The 21,132-nt window shown below is 63.6% G+C and overlaps 3 protein-coding genes across 4 annotated transcripts; 2 read left to right on the top strand and 1 right to left on the bottom strand.

The window, feature by feature from the left end:
- Nucleotides 1-1,572: 1,572 nt before the first annotated feature.
- ANKRD65 (ankyrin repeat domain 65) lies at nt 1,573-7,901 on the bottom strand. Its single transcript, XM_067019534.1, has 6 exons — nt 7,599-7,901; nt 5,890-6,093; nt 5,220-5,310; nt 3,729-3,949; nt 3,016-3,550; nt 1,573-2,637 (listed from the first exon to the last, which is right to left on the bottom strand). Exons 2-6 carry the CDS (start codon nt 5,964-5,966, stop codon nt 2,230-2,232), a joined length of 1,332 nt encoding a protein of 443 aa, XP_066875635.1. The 5' UTR covers nt 5,967-6,093; nt 7,599-7,901; the 3' UTR covers nt 1,573-2,229.
- Nucleotides 6,997-10,439, top strand: TMEM88B (transmembrane protein 88B). The gene is made up of 2 exons (XM_059065435.2): nt 6,997-7,622; nt 8,563-10,439. Exons 1-2 carry the CDS (start codon nt 7,347-7,349, stop codon nt 8,773-8,775), a joined length of 489 nt encoding a protein of 162 aa, XP_058921418.1. The 5' UTR covers nt 6,997-7,346; the 3' UTR covers nt 8,776-10,439.
- A 5,213-nt stretch (nt 10,440-15,652) lies between these two features.
- On the top strand, nt 15,653-20,880 carry VWA1 (von Willebrand factor A domain containing 1). Of its 2 annotated transcripts, XM_059065084.2 has the most exons (4): nt 15,653-15,799; nt 16,881-17,438; nt 19,097-19,375; nt 19,484-20,880. In XM_059065084.2, the coding sequence occupies exons 1-4, from the start codon at nt 15,733-15,735 to the stop codon at nt 19,819-19,821; spliced, it is 1,242 nt and encodes a 413-aa protein (XP_058921067.1). In that variant the 5' UTR covers nt 15,653-15,732; the 3' UTR covers nt 19,822-20,880. The 2 variants fall into 2 exon arrangements, 1 of the variants encoding a protein (XP_058921067.1); XR_009335940.2 differs by lacking the exon at nt 19,484-20,880 and having other exon boundaries at nt 17,276-17,438; nt 19,097-19,185.
- Nucleotides 20,881-21,132: the final 252 nt, after the last annotated feature.

Here is a 21,132-nt window from a genome sequence, read left to right as displayed (position 1 = left end):
CAGATCGCTGGGGCATCTGCGAACAACACTGTCCACCACATATGGTCTACACTCTGTGAAAGGGAGCCACTGGGGGGTTGCGCAGGAGAGTGAATAGGATTATGGCTACTATTCTGAGAACAGCCCCTTGGGAGGCAAGGGATCAGGTGAGAAGACCAGTTAGGCTGGGGGCTGGCCTGGTTACGGCAGCATTCCAGGCAAGGCTGATGGTGGCCTGGACATGGTGGACGCAGTGGGGGAGGTGAGAGGCAGTCGGGCTGTGGGTGTGCTCTAAGGTCGAGCCCACAGGCTCTGCTGGAGGCTGGCTGGAGGTCCATCCTGCAGCTTTAAAAAACCACCTCAGGACTTCCCTGGTGGTCCAGTGGGTTCAGACTCCACACTTCCACTGCAGAGGACTCAGGTTCGATCCCTGGCTGGGGAGCTAAGATCCCTCAGGTCCCACAGGCCACTTGGCACGCCCCCCAAAAAACAAAAACAAAACAAAAAATACCAACCCTTACTCTGAGGACTCCAGAGATGTCACTCCAGGCCTCATCTTTGCCCATTCTCCTCTCCTGTGCATCTGTTCTCCCACCCACCCCTCCACCTCGGGCCCGGCCCCGCCAGGAGTCATTGTTATGTCTCCCTTTCTCTGCCCCTCCCCACATCCAACCATCAGCAAGTCCAGAGGTCTGTGCCCACAGAACCGTCCCAATTCTGTCTGTTTCTCCCACCTCCACTGCTAGGCCGCCACCATCTCCCTGGTCTCCTGGGTTTCCTTTTCCTAGTCACAGTCCACTCTGCACTTGCAGGGCCCGTGAGCCAAAAAGACCATGTCACCCGAGCTCACCCTCCCCAAAGGCTTCCGTTGTCTCAGGGGTAAAATCCAAGTGCTCCCAGGGTCCCCGGACAGAAGCACTAATTTAGCAAGACAGCTCTCACTTTCGAAAGATGGAATCTGTCCTCTAAAGCTGTTCTTCCAGAAAAATCTTATAAGGACATTGATTTTCTATGAGGATGCAGGTATGGACAATCAGAGACAACTGTCACCCTGTATCTGTTGTACTACAGGATTTTTAATTCACAGAGATGGCTGAGTGATGACAGGGAGAGGGTAAAGCTATTGAAAGCAGGTTTTTGTTTTATTTTAATTTTTTTGGCTGCGTTGGGTCTTCGTTGCCGTGCACGGGGGCTTTCTCTAGTTGTGGTGAGCAGAGCCTGCTCTTCGTTGCGGTGCATGGGCCTCTCATTGCAGTGGCTTCCCTTGTTGCAGAGCATGGGCTCTAGGAGCGTGGGTTCAGTAGTTGTGGCACGTGGGCTTCAGTAGTTGTGGCTCGCAGGCTCTAGAGTGCAGCCTCAGTAGTTGTGGTGCACGGGCTTAGTTGCTCCGTGGCATGTGGGATCTTCCCGGACCAGGGCTCAAAGCTGTGTCCCCTGCATTGGCAGGCAGATTCCTAACCACTGTGCCATCAGGGAAGCCCCTGAAAGCAGATTTTTATGCCTTATATTTCCTGAGGGGAGGGCACACCACGCCCCACAGGGACAAAGGCAGAAGCAGCAGTGTTGATCGGGAGGCAAAAGCAGGGGCCTGAGGAAGGCTCAGACCTTTATTGGGGTTCCCGTGGGAAAGGCAGGGCAGGGCAGGGAAACAGCTTCTGATTGGTTTGTTTGATAATCCAGGGGGTCTTGGTGCACAGAGGCAGGCCTGGCCCTGGGCGGCTTCGGGCAGGGGGTTGTCAGCTGGGCACGTGTGAGAAGGCAGCCGTTCAGGGCGGTGGGTCGGGACGGCAGGGGAGAGGAGGACAACTGGCCGTCCGTTTGGCCCTGTCATTAGTGAGTGGGTGCCAAGAGACAAATACTGAATCTAAGGAAACACAGTAAGGGTGCCGGTGTGCCCGGGGGGAGCACCGAGGCTGACACCCCGGTGGGGGGACGGACAAACGGGAGCCCATCGGGTTTTGGTCAGTTCTGTAGCCACGACTCAGTCTCTCCGCCAAAGAGCGTGCACAGGGCTGGAGCTGCAGGGCTGACGTGGCCCTGGGAGTCTGGAATGGTTCCAGGTCAGCTACACGCTTCTTGCTGGGTCTCCAGCCACTGCTTCCTTCTTCTCCAGGGACCTCTGGGGTGTTCTCCCGTGCACCCTGGCAGGTGGCCTCAGGCCAGCAGAGAGGAGCCTACATGCCCCGAAGGCCGTGGGAGCCTGGAGCCTTTGGTCCTGCTCTGGCCCTGCAGCCCTGGGGCCCTGTGCCCCTAGGGCTCCTCCTGCTCTCCACAGACGGCAGGCCCCAGGTCCTGGGCCACCTCCCCCCACTGCGTCCTCCGGATGGGACTGGCCCCTCGGCTCAGCAAAAGCCCTGCAGTGGAGCCGTGGCCGCGCTCCATGGCAAGATGCAGGGGGGTCATTTGGAGCCAGCCAGCAGCGTCGACCTTCGCGCCCCTGGCCAGGAGGTGGCCGGCAACCTCCATGTGGCCTCCCCGGGCAGCGTGGTGCAGGGGGGTGAAGCCCAATGTGTCCCGAGCATCCACCTCTGCTCCCCACGCGGCCAGCAGCTGGACAGCGAGCAGATGTCCACCAGCAGCAGCCCTGTGGAGTGCAGAGCGGCCGTGCCTGTCCTTGAGGCCTGGGTCGGCCCCGTGCTCAAGCAGCATCTCCATGTCCTAGAAGAGAAGGGGGCAGGGGCAGGGCTGGCCTGCGCGGGCCACACAGTGCTCAGCTGCCCTCAGCACCCCCTTTCTCCACACTGCTTCCTTATTTGGTGCTGCTTATGGCACCTGCTGGTGCTCTACTTGGAGACCCCACTTGCACCCTAAGGGTCCTGAGCCGCCTGTGGCCCCTCTGCACCGCCCGGGGCCTGGCTGGACTCAGGCCCGCGGCCGGTGCCCAATAAATATTTGGTGCTGCCGGCCCAGCGCCCTCCCTGGGCTTCCAAGAGCTGGTTACCAAGGGGAGTGACGTCAGGGAGGCACGCAGAGCGCTGGTGCCCGGCCACTCCCCACCACCCGCACGATCTCTCGGGGGGCCGGGCCGAGACGTACCTGCCGGCGGCCCAGGTCGGCCGCGACGCCCAGAGCCGTGGTTCCCGCGCTGTTTCGGGCGTCCACCCGCGCCCCGTGAGTCAGGAGGAGGCGCAGAGCTGCCGACTGCCCGGCCGCGGCCGCCACGAGCAAGGCGCCGTCCAGGCCCGCGCCACCGCCCGCCGCCAGCAGCTCGAGCACCGGCAGCCGGCCGCCCGAGGCCGCCCAGTGCACCGCCATCCAGCCGCGCGCGTCCACCGCCGCGGGGCCTGGGCCCGGTGCATCCAGCAGGCGCCCGGCCAGCAGCGTGCAGCCCAGAGCGGCCGCCCAGTGCAGCGGCGTGAGGCCGGCCCCGCAGCGCGCGTTCGCTGACGCCCCGCGCCGTAGGAGCAGCTCAGCCGCCCGCGAGGGCCCGTGCCAGGCGGCCTCGTGCAGTGGCGTGCGCCCCGCGCGGTCTGCGGCTACGGCCCGGGCCCCGCGCTGCAGCAGGAGACGCACCAGCGGCACGTGGCCGCGCAGCACGGCCAGATGCAGCGGGGTCCTGCCCGCGCGGTCCCTGCGGGGAGGGGAGGGCGGCATGGGCGCGGCACGGGGAAGAGGCCTGCTACCTTTGCCCAGGAGGGAACCGTCTCCACCCTGCAAAGGACTGCTGCCTCCATCCCCCACTGAAGGGGCACCAGCCACCACCCCTGCCCCCACCCCCGTGGAGCAGCCGGTCCTGCGCCTGGGCTCACCTCTCCTGCACACTGGCCCCTTGGCGCAGCAGCTGAGTCGCCAGGCCCAGGCGACCCTTCCACACGGCCTGCAGAAGGCGCCCCCAGGCCTGTGGGGCGCTGGGCCCCTCTGTCCCAGCTCCTGGGGCCTCCTCGGAGCCCAGCTCCAACCACCGCAGTTCCTGCTCTGCCCCTGCCTCTGTCAGGTCCTGCTCCCGGGGCTCAGAGACCCTAGAGTCCATCTGGAAAGAACAGGAATCCAGCATGGATGCTGGAGGCCCAGGCTGGACCCAGCCCACTGTCCCCAGGTCGACATGGATCCCTTATCTCCCCAGGGGAACCTGGCTACCACTTAGCCTTCTGACAGCCTTGGCTCTCAGCTACCCCCAAAGCGAGCCCACCCAGGGGCTGTCCTCCGGCTGGGGGTCCTCTACATGCCGTCCCAGCCCAGCCACAGTCTGGTGGCCCTTTCATGAAACTCCCCCTGAAGGCACAGCGGTGGGGTATCTGCTCCCGGAAGGTGGAAGGCTGGCGCTGCAGCTGTGCGGTGGTGGTGGGGCCTCCCGGGGGCCGGGCTAAGGGCCAGCTCTCCACCTGTTTACCCAGCAACTTAAGGGGAGGCCCTGCCTGCGGGCCACAGCCCCTGTCCCAGCAGCCATCAGCCCCTGCCAACTGCCAGGGCCTCCGGCTTGTCCTCCCTCCCGGGAGACAAAGACCAGGCAAGCAGGAACTTGCCCGTGGACCACAGCTCCTCAAGGAGCACAGCCTTTGATGTGCCACAACTCGCCCCCAGGAGACACCCACACACCTTCCCCCGGGGCCCCGCCTCGAGCCCTACCCGCCAGCCCCACTCCTGTCCCTGCCGGTTAAGACCAGGCTGGGGCGGTGGGCAGGGTGAGGTGGGACCCCTCCCCCCACCCGGATGCTGCACGAGGACAGAAGATTCTCCAGGGACACCAGGCAGGCAACCTGGACCAAGGGGTGGGATAGGGAGCCTCCTGAGAGGAGACTGAGGCGGGTCTCCAGGGGCTGTGAAGGGGCAGAGCCACAGGCAGTTGAAGGAGGGAGCCAGGCGGAGGGAGGACTGAGAGCAGACGGGCTACATCTGGAGGGTGGACGTGGCGCTGCAGGAAGGCCTCCAGGTTGGTTGCCTTGGTTCTGGGGCCCTGGGCAGGGTGGGTCAGGGTGGGTGGCAGGTCCTGAAGGTGCCTTCCCATCCCCCAATCCCTGGGTGAGGCCACCCGTCCAGAGCCCAGATGGGAGAAGGAGGTGGGGCGGCTTCTGCAGCCTTGTCCCACCAGTGCCTCTCACGACCACCCACCAAGAGGCAGCACGGCTTCGGGGTGGAGGCTCCCACCCCAGACCCTCCCCGGCTTCCAGAGACGGACGAGGTGTCCTCAGGGCCCTGCCCTCCAGAGAGGGCAGCCCTTCCAGGTGCCGGATCCAAAGTGTGGGTCTCCAGGCAAGGGGTTGAGAGGCCCCCATCCCACTCCCAAGCCACACAGATCCTACCCCATAAGCCACAGTCACTCTTCTAGAATGAGAGCTTCGTGACAGCACGTCACACAGGCTGGCAGATTCGTCCCGTAAGGAGCAAGGTGTTCTGGGTGGACACAGACAGTCTACTGGTTAAGCAGCCGGCAAAAGCCAGAAAAGCAAGGGTGTCAGCCCTCTGCACCGTCCCCATAGGATGACCCAGCAGGACCAGATGACGGGGCACGAGGACATGGGGTGGGAGGGGCACCCTGTTGCTGAGGAGCAGCGTCTGTGCTGCAGCCGCGCCCTGGGGGCCCCGTGCGCCGTCCTGTCCCTCATCCGAGCCAAGGAAGCTAGAACTCGTGGTGGCCTCCCCACAGGCAGAAGGCAGTGAGGGTGGGCCGTGGGGCCTGTCCCCGCCGGCTTCTGCCGTGGCCTGGGCACTGCAGCTTGCTCAGTGACCTGCAAAGAGCTGTCCCGCTACAGGCAGAGGCCTCTGTTGGCCTCCCTCTGCGTTGAATCCACAGGCGCCCATCGTGCCTGGCCCACAGCGGGAGCGCAACGGAGTGCTTGTTGAATGAGTGAATGAACGAGTGGAGGACCTCGGGGAGAGAGTGGGGCGTAGAAAGGAGATGAGTCCAATACACTTGTTGTCTGAACTCTCTTTTTTACCCCAACGTCACTATCAGAATAAATAAACAGCTACCGTGAGATCTTCAGACGCATGCACCAGTGCAAGCAGTTCAATTGCACATGTGCTGGGCAGCAGGGCTTGGTGTGCATTGCAGGGGGCCTCAGCAGCTGTCCTGGCCGGCGTGTCTCCACCCACGTCCCTTGAACAAGCTGTGCATGTCGCTGTCATCGTCCCGCATCCCTGCGTGTCTGAGGGGTGCTGGTGAGCTTGAGAGGCCTGGAAAACGTTAGAAGAAAAGTTGGAAGGGATGAGGCGAACTATAGGCAGAGGGAAAGAGAAACATTCGCATCTGGTGCCCTCCGGCCTCCTTCATCCAGCTCCCAGACAACCTACTCAGTGGTTTAACTGTCAGCTAGTTATGTCAGTGGTGTTTATTTATTTATTTATTATTATTTTTCAAATAATTTTATTTATTTATTTATTTTGGCTGCGCCGGTTCTTAGTTGCAGCATGTGGGATCTTTACTTGAAGCATGCAGGTTTCTTAGTTGCAGCACGTGACCTCTTAGTTGCGGCATGCATGCAGGAGCTAGTTCCCTGACCAGGCATCAAACCCAGGGCCCCTGCATTGGGAGCACAGAGGCTTACCCACTGGACCACCAGGGAAGTCCCTGTAAGTGGTGTTTAAAACACTGTATGTCGTGCACGGAAACCCCAGGAGATTGTTAGGTGCTAAGCGTATTTTGGTAATATTTGGAGAAATTAGTTGGGGTTTTCAGAGGGGCTGGGAATGCTTCCCCCCTTACTTGAAATCACAGAATACACGTTCCCCCTGTTTTCAGGATGGATTGGATTCTGACACAAAGGATGCCTGTAATGGTAGCTGCCATTATTGAGCGCCTACTGTGTGCTGAGTCCCACATTAAGCATTTCACATGTTACCCATGTGCCCTCTCAACAGCCCTGCAGTGTGGGCACCCAGCATCTTCTGGGGCTGTTCTGATGCTGAGAGGGGCCAGGTTTGGGGATGAGGGAACCAGAGGAGGCTAGGCCAGATGTTGACCTTCCCGTGGCAGCTACGGATGGGGCAGTTGCCAGAGTTGAGACTGATGAAATGAAACCATTGTGTGCAGGGTCTGGAAGTGGGGAGAGGGCGGGACCTGGGGGGAGGACGGCCCAGTGCTGAGCTCCCAGGACAGCTGTGCAGGCTCTGACCAGAGCACGCAGGGGCTGGCAGGGGAGACTGGGCAGGGCTGGAGCTGTAGTAACCTGGAAGAGAGAGGGTCAGCCTGGCAGTGAGGAGGCTCAGGTGTGGCCCTGGAGACTGATGGTCAGGGCTGGACCTACCTGGGCCAGGGTCCTGCCCTCCAGCTGAGCCCACTATCTGGTTGCTGGGGTCTGGGTGGAGGTCTGACCTGGCAACCTAGGGTTAAAAGGTTGCTAATCTGACCTGAGAGGGGGCGGAGGGTGGGCACCAGTCCTGCCACGTGACCACTGCTGTGAGCCCACCAGGCCCACTGCCAAGAGAGCATGAGTGAGCAGGAGAGAGAGACAGAGGAGGATGAGGGAGGAGGCGCTTCAGACACGGCACCCATGCTGCCCCGAAGGCTTCCTGACCGCCAGGCCTCAGACCTGATGTCCCCAGGGTGGGCAGGCCTGGCTGCCCAAGGCCTGGGGACCCTGCTGCTGCCCGGTCGGGCCCTGGCTGGGCTCCTGCTCTATCTGCTGCTGCCCGCAACCGTGTTTCTGCTGGCGCTGCTGCCCGCAGCCACCACTGTGTACCTGGGATTCCTGTGCCACTCGAGGGTGAGCTGAACCGTCCACGGGCGCGGGGCTGAGGAACTGTCTGGGGCCCTCGGGGAGTGCAGGTCCCTGGAGGCACGTGTGCCCCTCCCTGAAGAGCTCCTTCTCCTGCCACCCCCCCCCAATGGCCACAGCAAAAGAAGGGCTTTTGTTTGCCACCCAAGGGGAAGGCTCTCTCCCCTCCCCTGAGACCTCTCAGCCTTGTACCAGGAACCGCCAGGGCCTGGACAGCTGGGCAGGGTGGGAAGAGGAGGAGGGTTCCAGGAAGAGAAGATAAAGATATTGTCAGATTTAACCAGTCCACAGTCCCCAGCCTCCCAGCCTCCCCCCTGAAGACCCCTCCTCCCCTGGGATGGGTTTCCCCACGTATGGAAGGGATTATGGCTTGGTCTGGGATAGGGAGGGTATAGGCAGATGGGCCGCTTTCTGCCCATCTGGGGAAGGGGGTGCCGGGGGAAGGGGGCCGAACGCTGGGCCGCAGTAGACAAGGTGGCACCAGCTGTTGACACCCCAGGGTACGGCCTCGGGGTCAGATGCCAACTTAGGAAAGGGCCATGGGAGAGCAGAGAGAGCTAGTCTCTGAGCCTCCCCTCAGGGGACTCCTACTCGGGCCATTTACCGCCTGGGTCCCCATCTCCCATCCTCGGCTGAGAAATGCCTGGCTCACAGCCAGCCCCAGCCCCCCGCCACGCCCGGTTTACCAGACCTCAGGCCCGGCCGGCTCCTCTCCCGGCCCCGCCCCGGTCCCCCTGCTCTCAGGCCCCGCCCCGGAATTGAGGCCCCGCCCTCTCCCCGGTCCTTTTGTTACCAGGCCCCGTCCAGATCCGTCTGCACCGGCTCCCCACCCCGCCCAACTCACACCCGAAGCGGGGCTTAGCTCCCGCCCCGTCCACCTGCTGCCAGGCCCCGTCTCGGAACTGAGGCTCGTCCGCCCCGCCCTCAGGTCCACCCGGCGCCCCGCCCCGCGTGCCGCGCCCTGCTGTCCGACCGCAGCTCCGCGGCGCTCATCGTGTCGGGATTCCTCTCGCTGCCTCCGCTGCTGGTGCTCGCCTCGGCCGCCCGCGCCCGCCTGGCCCGACGCCTCCGCTCGCTGCTGCCACCCCCGACCTGGAGTCCCGGACCCCGCCGCCATCCCGACGGGGAGGAGCAGCTCTAAGCCTGGGTGTGACCCCAGAGGCCTCTCCAAATCCCGGAGGCCCCTGAACTCCCCCCGTGTCCCCCATCGGTGGCTCCAGGCTGGTGAGCTCAGGGTCTGCGTCCAGGTCCCGGCCGGGAAATCCCGTGCGCGCCGCGCGGCCCTGTGCGCAGTGCTCCGAGGGGCCGCGAGGTGGCACCGGACTCCCCCGGACCGGGGCGGCCCTTCCCCACCCTCACCGGCCTCCGCAGGCCCCGCAGCCGCCAAGGTGCTGGGACGCCCCCAGAGAACAGGGAGATGGCTCTCGGAGAAGGGGCGCGTGGCCAGGCTCGGAGAGAGGCGGCCTTCCTGGCTTCTGCCACTGTGGCTGTCCTGGGCTCCTGCGCCCCGACAACGGGCAGTCCTTGCGGGCCCCCTGTCTGGTCCGGCAGCGGCCTCCAGCGAGTCCCAGAGGTGGGGAGACTTCCACGCTCCACGGTTCCAGAACTTCAGCGGCCAGAGCACTAGGGCGTGCAGGGCTCAGCCCGAGACCCGGGTTAGCGTTTAGTGAGGGCTCTGTCTGTTTTCTCTGGATAATTTTAAGATCTTTTCCGTCTTTTGCTTTCTGTGCTTTTAAGCATGTTTCTGGTTGTGGCTATGTACTTATTTATCCCCTTGGTACACACGGTGTGTCCCGTTTCTACAGATTCACGTGTTTCAGGAGAATTCTCAACTATTATTTCTTCAATTCTGCCTCATTCACTGTACATGTTCTTTCTTGAGAAACACCTATTACATGAATGCTTCCCACTGTGCTTTTACCACTCATGTCAGTTCAACTCTCTTCTGTGTTTTCCATCTCCTTGTCTCCCTGTGCTGCGTTCTGGGCAATTTCCTCATCTCCCTCTTTGAGTTCACTAAGCACTGGCTGAGTCTAATCTGCTGATTATCACATCCATTTAACTTAAATTATTATGTCGCCCTATCTAAAAGTTATACTACTCACTTCTTATTCAAATCTGATGATTCTGATGATCTCTTGGTGCATGCTCGTGATTTGGATTCCAGCTTTGACTTCTGGAACATTTCACACATAGTTGTTTCTTTTTTTTTCTTTTCATTATTTTTGGGCGGTGCCCTGCGGCGTGCAACATCTTAGCTCCCCAAGCAGGGATCAAACCCTCACCCCCTGCATTGGGAGTGCGGAGTCCTAACCGCTGGACCGCCAGGAAGCCCCACACCTAGTTATTTTACAGACTGTACCTAACAACTGCACTTCCTCTGCCTTTGGGGGTCTAAATCTGTTCTTCGCTGCTTCTGCTGACTCAGTGACAGCATAGCGTTTCTTTGAATGTTTGTACTTGTCAGCATCAGCCCACACCTGTGAACATTCTGAGGCCACACCTCCCTCCACAGAGGATGCCCCTGTGAGGCGTGACCAACCCGGGCCCCCGTTAAGGTCCTGGTCAGTACCCCAGTGTGCAGGGAACCCACACTGTGGCCCCTGATGCAGTGTGGCTCTCCATCCCTGTGTTCAGGGAATTCTCTGCTTTCCCATTTGTTTCCGTTCATCATTCTGGGTTTCTGTTCCCTATTCTTCTACCTGTTTATGCACTTCTTTCTAGCGTTTCCTGGAGGGGAGGGGGCTTGGAAGACATCTACTGCCTTGTAAACCCAGCAGTGTATTAAAAATGTGTTTGTTTTAACTCGTCCAGAATTTAGTAATAGCTGGAAGGCCTCAGAAAGGATCTAGCACACCATGTGGCCACACCAGGGCTCCACCTGTGACCAGGAGATCAGGGCCCAGATGTGCCCAAGGATCAGCGCTCAGAGCTCACTCGTGGCTTGAACAGGGCCCGAAGTGGGGCTGGCTCAGGTCCAGCAGGAGTCCTTGGGGTTTTCCAATTGTCTGTGGCCGGTCAAATGGGAGCCTGGCTGGCTGCCCTGTGCCCAAGGAGAGCGTCCCCGGTCCAAGGCCGCCTTCCTTCCCCTCCCGCCTAGGGTTGGGCAGGCTCTGGCCAGGCGTCAGAGGACTCTCCTGAGGATCCGCCTGGCCCTGGAGTCATCAAAACAACAGCTGGGCCTGGTGGGGGCGGGGAGGCCACCATGGGGAGCTCAGCTGCTGAGCCCACTGGTTCCTAAGGTGTGTCCGGGCTTCCCAGGCCTGCCCAAGCCCTGCGTGGCCTCCAGCTGGCCCCGGGGACAGCCTGCCTTAGCTCCAGCTCTGCCCACCCACTCACAAAAGGAATACTTGTAGGAGGCTGTGGAAGGAGCCTAGGGGTCTGCTTTAGGGGACCAGCCATCAGGGAGGATGGAAAAGTGGAGGGTAGAGGCCCTGAGCTACTGGGTGGGTCAGAGGTGACCTCCACTTTGGGCAAAAAATTCTCTTTCTGGGCTTCCCTGGTGGCGCAGTGGTTGAGAATCCGCCTGCCGATGCAGGGGACACGGGTTCGTGCCCCGGCCCGGGAAGATCCCACATGCCGCGGAGTGGCTGGGTCCGTGAGCCATGGCCACTGAGCCTGTGCGTCCGGAGCCTGTGCTCCGCAACGGAAGAGGCCACAACAGTGAGAGGCCTGCATACCACAAAAAAAAAAAAAAAAAAAAAAAAAAATTCTCTTTCTGCAAGTACCCAGGCCCCTGCCCCGAAAGAGCGTGCCTGGCCGTGGGGGTGCACGTGCATGCGCGCGCCTGTGTGTGTGCACGCGTGTGTGCATCGTGTGTGGGTGTACATGTGTGTGTGTGTGAGGGCGTGCCTGCATCCCCTCTGTCTGCCGGCCCTCACACCCCTGGGGGGGGCACTGTCCAGACCCCACAGGTGTAGAGTCTGGACTTCGCCAGGTTCCCTGATCTGCCCAAGGCCACTTATTGATTCACAAAGCATTTCCTAGCAGCCCAGATGTCTGCAGGCACACTCTTGAGTGGTGAGCAGCTCGGCAGGGCTAGGAGAGCTGGCCCGTTCTGTCCCCACGGTCTGTACCCCAGGTGTGAGCCCGGCCCCACCCAGGCATGTGGGCCAGGCAAGGGGTGCCAGGCAGAAACTGAGCTGTGCTGGGTGGGCTGGGGAGGAACATGCAGAGCAGGCCCTGTGCTGACTCTGGGGACCCTGGCCCCTCCCCCTGCCCCGTGGTCCCACCCCCACCCCTGGGGACTCCCCCCAACCAAGGTGCTGACACAGTTCTGTCCCTCCCTGCTCTCTCTTTCCCCATGTAAGTCTGCCTGGACCCTGCCTGGACCCTACCCTGGGGCTAGGACAGGGTATGAGGGTCACATCCCCGTTACAGAAGGTTCCAGCACAGGGAACCCACACTAGGGAGGGGTCCCACCTTGGGAAGGGCACCACTGTTCAGTTCCCTGCCCAAGCTGAAAACCAGGAGCACCTGGCTGCCTGCCTGCCTTTCTGCCTCCCAGCTGTGCCCTTGGGCCTCTACTTCTTCGAGGCCTGGCATCAGTCCCCATTGTGCCCCTGGGCCCTCGCCTCCCCCATGAAGCCTGCCCCTGCCCTTCACGCCTCCCAGGCATCCTTGCTGCCCTCACATACACTGGCAGGCCCCCACCCCAGGGCTCTGGTACTTCCTCTAGCTCCTGCGCCCCTGGTCTGACATGACCCCACCCTCCAAGGGGAAAATGAGTAGACATGCATCTTTGCAAACTTGCTGCTGCCCATCCCCCTTCTAGCCTGGCAGGAGTGGGAGGACAAGGGCTCTGCCCAGTGCCTGCACGTCCCCGGTGCAGAGTCTGTCGTGTGGCTAGGCCCAGCACAGAGAGAACTGATGAATGCAGATGGGGTGGCACCCACCCCTGTACCCAGGCTGCCCACCCCGTCAGCTGTCTTCCCTGCCACCCTGGGTGTTGTTGGCTGAAGGACTGGGCAGGGGTCGTCTCTGGGGCCACAAGGGGCAGGCCCGGGCCCCTAGGGAGTGAGATGATGGGACCACCAGACCCCCAGGACTGGCCCTCAGGCCCTGGCACGTCCGTGACCACAAACAGGCAAGTCGAGCCTAGAAGAATGTGTGGGTGGGTGTCAGCAGGGGCCTCTGGGCCCTGTGGCTCTCGGCCACCCCTTCCCTATGCTCCTGTGACTGTTGCATGCAGTCAGGGGGCCTCGGGCTTGCCCACGCCTCCCTCCAGGCCCACAGCAGCCAGCCAACCCCCACTTCTGCTTTCTGCGTTCCCAGCCGTGTGTGTGTGGGGGGGGCTGCCTCTATGTAAGATACAACTGACCCGAAAACCAGCATCTCAGGCATCCCTGCGGCGCGGGGTGGGGCCAAGCCACTCTGCCCCTCGACTCTCAGCTGGGGTCAGGGTTGGGGTCAGACGCCCCGGGAGCTGCCCTTTTCCCGGGGGTCAACATGACCACAGTGAGCTGGGGACAAAAGGCCCTTCTTCTCTGCAGAGGCCTGGACGGTGCGGAGGAGGGTGCGTTCCCGCGGGCCGACGGGGAGCAGGGGCCGTGCCTTGGAGAGCAGCGTTGTTCCTGGGTTCTGCGGAGCGCCTCCAGCCGCCTGTGAACCGACAGGCAGGGTGCGCCAGCTCTGGGAAGTGATGCTTGGGGACTCCCGGACTGGGCCAAGGCCACAGGCTGCTCCCTTCTCCTGGTCCCCAGAACACAGGGCCAGGCAGGGGCTGGCCCCGGGGGAGGGAGGGCTGGGGCCAGGGCCGGATGTGTCCTGGACGCCTCCGTCCTTCTCTGCCCCCCTGCCCCCAGGCCTGTCTTCCTTCAGAAAGGATGTTTCCCGGCCATTATATTTGTGCTTCCTCTGGCGTCTGTCTCAAGCCCAGCCCTGGCCCTGACCACTCACTACACCCCTGGCTGACCCCTGTGTTCTCTGGGGACCCTCCCGTCTGCCCATGTCTCACGTCGGAGGCTGAGGAGACTCACCGTGATGCTGGCAGCAGGGTGGGGTGTGGCCGGCTGAGCCACAGGGCAGATCAGGGGACTGAGGGGGGCAGAGATGACCCGGTGGGGGTGGGGTGGTATCGGTTTGGGGGGGTCAGGCCAGAGCTCAGCACGAGCATCAGGAGGGACTCTCGGCCAAGGCAGGTGGCCAAGCTCGGCCAAGGCTAGAGAGAGGCCCTGGCTGACCACTCCGAAGGCCAGGCTGCCGTCCCTTCTCCCTCTGATCGGGAGGCTGGAGGGAGGACGCCTGCTTCCTCGAGGGCTTGAGTCATGGCCAAGAAGAGTAGCTCAGTTTTTCCAGAAGGGCCAGAAACTTCCCTGTCAGCCCAGCAGCACAGCCGAGGTGTGACAGTGGGCCCGCCACTGGGCAGGAGTGGGGACCCACAGGGCAGATCCAGTGTGGCCCGCTGCCTGCTGGTGGGTGCCCAGCAGCTGGAGCAGAAGCCAAGCCGTGTAGGCCGTCTGGCCCTGGCTCAGCTCCCCGTGGGGCCCCAGGTCTCCTCCAGCTGCCTCCATTCACAGCCCCATCCCCACAGCAGCGCTGCTCAGCTTCGGGGGCTGGAGGGCTGGGGGCCAGGCACGGTCCCTCTGGGCGGTACCCCCCGAACTTTGGGGCTTCGAGCCCATTGCCGCCCCCCCGGGGCCCAGGCGGAAGCACCAGGCAGTTTCTGGTCCCAGCCGAGGCCTGAGGTCTGTGGAGCTGAGCCAGCCCCACCACTGCCAAGATTCCTGGTGGGGGGGGCGGGCGGGGACGGCGGGGACACAGTTCTTGCTTGTTCCTGCCCCAGCTCCTCAGGCTTAACTGAGCTGCTTCCTTTTTTAGGCAAAGCCAGAGCTCCAGTGTGTCTCCCAGCCTGGCGTCTCACCTGCCAGAGGGAGGAAGGAAAACCATTGAGTCCCATCCGTCCTCCCTGCTGGGCATCCTCCTGGGGAGGGGGAAAAGGGAGGGGACATCCTGGCAGAGATGGCCCTGCCGCCTCCCCGTGGGGGACCTGTGCCCCCACCCAGCTGCACAGAGAAGAGTGGCTGGGAGAGCGTGGCGGTGCCCCCACAGGAAGGCATCTTAGGAGGGAGGGGAGCAGGGCTCTCCTGGACCTCACTCCTGCCCACGGACACTGCCCCATCTCACCTAAGGGCAAGGAATCTGCCCTGGGGGCACTGAGTGTCCCTCAGGATGTCCCCTGCAGCCAACCACCTCTGCTCTGGTCTAGCTAAGATCCCAGATGCAAGGCTCCTGGTCACAGTGGAGGGTTTCCCCAGTGGGCTGCTTGGGGGGTTCTGTCCTCAGTCCTGGAGTTTGGCCTCAGCCCTGGGCCCCTCATTGGGCAGGACCTATGGGGACAGCTACATGCCCAGCATGACCACACTGGACAGGCCTGAACCAGCCATCCTCAGCTCCTACGCCTCTTCCTCTAAGAAGCCAGCTGAGGTGTCCCCCCGGAAGCTCCCCCTTGAAGGTCTCAGGCTTCTTTCCCCTCCCGATGCCGTCTCCTTTCTAAGTTCCACCCGTCTGATCTCTGTTGGTCAGTCCTTGGAGGAACATGTCACAGCTCCCATACACCTGCCCCTCCCCAGTCTCTGTGGCCAGAGCCGGGACTTGTCAGGGGGGCGTTGTTTTTGGTGTCACCCACACACTCTCATACCCCCGGGGCTCTCTTGGGCTTGGCTTCAGGGACTCCCAACACTGCGGAGCCAAGGGCAGCGGGCCTAGGGATGACCCAGCTTGGTGGCTCCCTGCTTGGCTCCTGGCTGGGGGCAGGGGGCAGGGGGTAGGGGACAGGGCTGACTCCAAGGCCTTACAGCCGGAAGGGGGGACCACAGTGTCTGTGTGTGCATGCCACCCGCGTGGGCCTCGGCGGCATCCCGGTGAGTGCCGCGTGTCGCCACACGTTTGGGCCCTTTGTGCACGCGCCTCCCCGGAGCCGGTGCTCCTCCGCACGCGGGGCATAGTGCGCGCCAGGGCGGGACCTCGGGGCGGGGCCGCGGTGGGCGGGGGCTCCTGGGGGCGGGGCCCGGGTCCGGCCCGCTCGGCCGCGCGCTCCGCAGCTCAGGAGCGAGCGAGCCACGAGCGGAGGCAGAGCGTGGCCGTCCCGTCGCGCGCGATGCTGCCCTGGACGGTGCTCGGCCTGGCCCTGAGCCTGCGGCTGGCGCGGAGCGGCGCGGAGCGTGGTGAGTGCTGCGGGCGGCCGGGCCGGACTCAGGTCCCGGCGCCCCGCCCCCCCCCCCCCACCGTGTCCGCACCGAGCCACGCTCTCCTTCCGCGGCTGTGGGGCGGGGGCATCTGGCAGGGGACCACACCCACCTGCGGCGCGGGCTCCGCCGGCAACTTCGCGGGATCTTGGGGCCTGGACGGGGAGGGGGAGGGGCCTGTCGCGGAGGCTTGTCCCTGCCTCAGTTTCCCTTTCCTTGGCGTGACCGTTAATAGAGGGATGGTGAGAGGGTTGGCGTCGCCCCACTGTGTTAGGGGAAGCTGAGGCCGCAAGGCCGGGACCAGAACCGAGACACCCCAGGCCCCTGTCTGCTCATGGCAAAGGGCCCCATCTGCCCCGCGGGGTGCCGGGAGGAAGGGGGAGGCCCCGTAGGGGCTGATAGGGCCCTCGGGCTGCTGCAGCAGGTAACCTGCTTCCTGGGTCCAGGTGGAGCAGAGGATGGGGGCCAGGGGAGGGGTGACATCATCGGTAAGTGGGGTCAGGACTCCAACCGGGACTCCGGGCTGTGGGAGGGGCTGCGGTCAGCACTCTGTCCCCCCATGCCTCCACCTCTGCCTCCAGTCTCCCCAGCTGCTTGTGTGCCCCCACCGCACGCCCCACCGGTTGCTCTACCTGGAGGCTGAGCGGTGTAGCTGCTTCTTGAAAACCAAGCCCTGGCGGCCCAGACCCATCCACCCACCAGTCCTGGGGGCTGGGCCGGGTCCAGCCTGCACACAGAGTCTGCTGAAGACAGGGAGGGTGTGGGGGCTTGGAGGGGTCAGCTCTCCTTTGCAGACAAGACATGAGCCCAGGGGGTGCCCCAGGCATGTGGCCAGGGTGCAGCGTTGGAACTGCTGAGTGTGGACCTCTTGTTGGCATAGGACCTCTCTCCCCCCTGGGGTGCCACCCCAGGACCTTTGGGGTGTGACTGAGCAGGCTTTCAGGGCTTCCTTGGGTAAGGGCAAGTGCCAACTTAGGGAAAGCTCAGACCCTGGGGGTTCCCTGGGTGTGGGGCTGTCCGGGGGCCACCACCTGGGGCTGAACCCTTCCCTCTCCCCCAGGCCCCCCGGCATCTGCCCCCCAGGGGGACCTGCTGTTTCTGTTGGACAGCTCGGCCAGCGTATCTCATTATGAGTTTTCCCGAGTTCGGGAGTTTTTGGGGCGGCTGGCGGCCCTGCTGCCCCTGGACCCTGGGGCCCTGCGTGCCAGCCTGGTGCACGTGGGCAGTCGGCCGCACACCGAGTTCCGCTTCGGCCAGCACAGCTCAGGCTCGGCTGTCCAGGACGCCATACGCGCTGCAGCCCAGCGCATGGGTGACACCAACACTGGCCTGGCGTTGGCATACGCCAAGGAGCAGCTGTTTGCCAAGGCGGCGGGGGCCCGGCCAGGGGTGCCCAAGGTGCTGGTGTGGGTGACAGACGGCGGCTCCAGCGACCCCGTGGGGCCCCCCATGCAGGAGCTGAAGGACCTGGGCGTCACCGTCTTCATCGTCAGCACCGGCCGCGGCAACCTCCTGGAGCTGTCGGCCGCCGCCTCGGCCCCTGCTGAGAAGCACCTGCACTTTGTGGATGTGGATGACCTGCACATCATCACCCAGGCGTTGAGGGGCTCCATTCTTGGTAGGTGGGAGGAGGCAGGGCCCGGGTGAACCCCAGCAGGGAACCTCGCACGCCTGGAGCCGAGGCCAGGGCTGCAGGGACAGGGGTGCACACGTGGCTTCTCCAGGGACACACTCCAGCCGTTCACCCCAGGTGCCCCCCAACCTGGGCTGAGGCGGGACAGAGGGGCAGGCTTGAGTAAACACCTCCAGGTGGGGCTCTCTGCTGGAAAGTGGGGGACTTGCTGCGGGCTGAAGGGCTCAGGCGCTGCATCTGGTGGAATGTGTCTACCTGGAGAGGAAGCGTAGGAGGTTCCAAGCCTGGAGACTGCAGAGGGGCCCACCAAGCCTGGAGGGAGGGCGAGGGCCAGGTCAGGAAGGGCCGAGACTGCCCCCCAAGAGCTAGGGCCCTATTTCCCCCAGGGTGAGGGCAGCCGTGGAGGGGTTGGAGTGGGACTGCACTGCAGGCGGTTGTGGGCATTGCTGGAGAGGAGGCCAGACCTTGGAGGGCCCACTGTGGGGGCTAGCAGCTCCCCTCTGAGTTTCTTGTGGAACCCCCTGACCCAGCTAAACCTGGTGGGAGAGGGAACTGGTGTTGAAGGGCCTGGTCACTGGCAAGGTTGGCTGTAGCCACTGAAAAATGCCAACGACCCCAGGGTCCTCCCAAGTCTCCACCTGTGGTTAATCGTCCACCTGAAACCGGAAGGGGTTGAACTGTGGGTTGGAGGGAGGTAGAGTGTCCTTCCGAAGATTTACTCCAGGACACCTGGCCCTGGTGGCCCCTGGGTCAACCACTGTGGCTGAGCCTGGAGGCGACAGCAGGAGAAAGGGCAAGCAGCTGGACAGGAAAAACCCAAGGCTGCAGGGCAGTGAGGCTGTAGGGCGGGGGCTCCTGGGAGCGGGGGCAGGGTCTGAGTGTGGGGGATGGGCGAGGGGCGTGCCAGCCGGGCAGCTGCACACCCAGCATTAAAGAAGGCAGCATGGGGTCCCGAAGGGCTTAAGCCTGTCCAGACATTTATCAGCTTCACCCCCCACCCCACTGTCACTCAGACAGCCCTGTGGTGCTCGGCATCAAAGCTCAGGAGTAACACACGTTTGGGGTTCCCACCCTGGAGCGCTCCCAACACACTCTCCTGGGGACTGGACACCGGCAGCACCCGAAACTCCAGGTCCAGCCGCTCCTGGGGTTGTCATATCTCTTCTGCCCCTCGGAGCATTCTCCAGTGGCTCCCGTCTCCTGGCTGTACTGTGGGCCCCCTTTTCCTTGACTGTTCAGAGCCGAGCTGACCCCAGACTCTGTGCTGGCCAGTCAGGCTGGATGGGGGCTGGTCCTCTGTTCTCTGACATCATGACATCAGTTTGGATCCTGCCACCTTTGAGGGGCCCTTGTCCAGGCCACTGGACTGGGTGGGAGGTGGCTGCTATACCTCCGCACTGGTTTGAGTTTGGAGCCGAGGCCAGGAGGGAAGCTCCTGACAGGGCAAAGTAGAGGGCTGGCTGCACTCATGTCCTGCGGATCCTTAGCATCTGGTGGGCGTGGCTGGGGCTGGCCTGGCGCCCCGCGCCCTGCTCCCTGCCTCTGGGTGTCTTCCGGGAGTCAACAGTCAGAGCCCCAGGGTCGGGCACGAGGAGGCACCTCTGTTCTCTGACCCTCTGCCCACCCCCACCCCCACCCCGCAGACGCGATGTGGCCGCAGCAGCTCCGTGCCTCCGAGGTCACGTCCAGCGGCTTCCGTCTGGCCTGGCCACCCCTACTGACCGCCGACTCGGGCTACTACCTGTTGGAGCTGGCGCCCAGCGCCGAGCCGGGGACGGCGCGCCGCCAGCAGCTGCCAGGGAACGCCACGGGCTGGGCCTGGGCCGGCCTGGACCCTGACACGGACTACGACGTGGCGCTGGTTCCGGAGTCCAACGTGCGGCTCCTGAGGCCACAGCACCTGCGGGTGCGCACTCTGCCGGGTGAGGCGGGACGCGGGGCCGGGTGGGCTAGGGGTGCGGGCGCGGCCGGGCAGGGCGCGGGGTCGGACGGCGCGGCCCCCTCCCAGCTCACAGGCGCTTCCCCCGCAGAGGAGACCGGGCCAGAGCGCATCGTCGTTTCGCACGCCAGGCCGCGCAGTCTGCGCGTGAGCTGGGCCCCGGCCCTGGGCCCGGCCGCCGCGCTCGGCTACCACGTGCAGGTCGGGCCCCTGCGGGGTGGCGCGGCGCAGCTCGTGGAGGTGCCCGCGGGCCGGAACAGCACCACGCTGCAGGGCCTGGCGCCAGGCACCGCCTACCTGGTGACCGTGACGGCGGCTTTCCGCTCCGGCCGCGAGAGGGCGCTGTCGGCCAAGGCCTGCACTCCCGACGGCGAGCGTAGCCGCGCCCCGCGCCCCCAGTCGCCGGGCGCCGGGGGCCGGGAGCCGTGAACCGGCCGCGCCCGCGCACCCGAGGGCGCCCTTCTCCCGAGCTCGGTGGGTCTTGACCCGGGGGTGGGATGCTGGCGGGCCTTTGGCCCGCGGGACTCCCGGCAAGAGGGCGCCCTGCTCCGGCGTCCGCCCTCCAGGACGCGGCCTCGCCTGACCCTCCGCGGCAGCTCTGGCAGCGGCGCGTGCCCTCGCGACTCCCTCCCCTGCCCGGCCCAGAGCTTGGGCAGGATTTAGCGGGGAGATGGACAAGGAGTCGGGGTCCTGCTGAGAACGTGAGACCCGAGATGGCTCTGGGCCCAGGACCACAGGGCGCCTGGGCGGCCGGACCTTACACTTGTATTAAGGGCCACACCCTCTGGTGGCAAAGGCTAGCATTTGTTTGAAGGAGTTTGGTCTCCGTGGCAGCCCTGAGTCCCCTCCAGCCACTCAGATCCTGGGTGGGAAAGGAAGGAGGTGGCTCTGGCCAGGTCCCCAGAGGCTTCCTGGAGGGAGCAGGGTCTGGGAAAGGGGAGGGGAAGTGCTGCGAGTTGATCATGTGGTCAGCAGCTGGGGGCCTGGAGGGACAGTCTTCACCGGCATGCTCAGCCGGCTTGGGGGAAGTGCTTGCTGGGAACAGTGGCCCTTCCTGCCTACCCAGGACCCCACTGGGCCCAGCCACAGCCACCGGGACGCAGATGGCACCTTTTGGGAGGAATGGGACAGGAGCTTGGCATTTGGGACCCTGGAGACAGGCGAGCTTGTTCCTGTGGGACCCCAAATCTGGCACTTGCAGGGAGCTTTCCCTGCTTATGGCTGGAGGGCCTCCAGGCAGGGGCAGGGACAAGCAAGGTTCCCCTGGGTGCTGTACTCTAGCCGTTCTCTGCAGTGTCTTCTGACCCCACCCCCTGTCACTCCTTACTATCCTGGGGCCACCAGGCAAGTCCCAAGGGCAGGCAGTGCTGCTCTCCCTCAGCCCCACCAGGCACCTCCTCCTCTGCCCGCGCTGACTCAGTGCTCACTTTGCCTCTTCCCTACTAATGCCCCAGACTTTAAAATACAGTAAAATCAGATGTAAACCTAGCCCTGCAGTCTCCTGAGAGTGCTTTATTCCTTGTCAAAACACGCCAGCCCTATAAAAGGTTGCAAGTTAAAAAAACATCTTGGGTGGAGGACGGACGGTAATCCGGCTGGTGCTGGAGAAGAGGAGGGGGGAGCCTCCCCCTCCCAGTGCTGGGACTCAGGCCCCCGTGCCCCCTGCGGCCTCCCCCGTGCATCTCCTCTTCAGAGAGCATTTGAGGGTATTTGAAATGCCCCTGTTTCTGAGGGCATTGC

The sequence above is a fragment of the Kogia breviceps genome, chromosome 1 (assembly GCF_026419965.1).
Source record: "Kogia breviceps isolate mKogBre1 chromosome 1, mKogBre1 haplotype 1, whole genome shotgun sequence".
Classification (NCBI taxonomy): domain Eukaryota; kingdom Metazoa; phylum Chordata; class Mammalia; order Artiodactyla; family Physeteridae; genus Kogia; species Kogia breviceps.
This window is presented reverse-complemented; position numbering and strand designations above follow the sequence as displayed.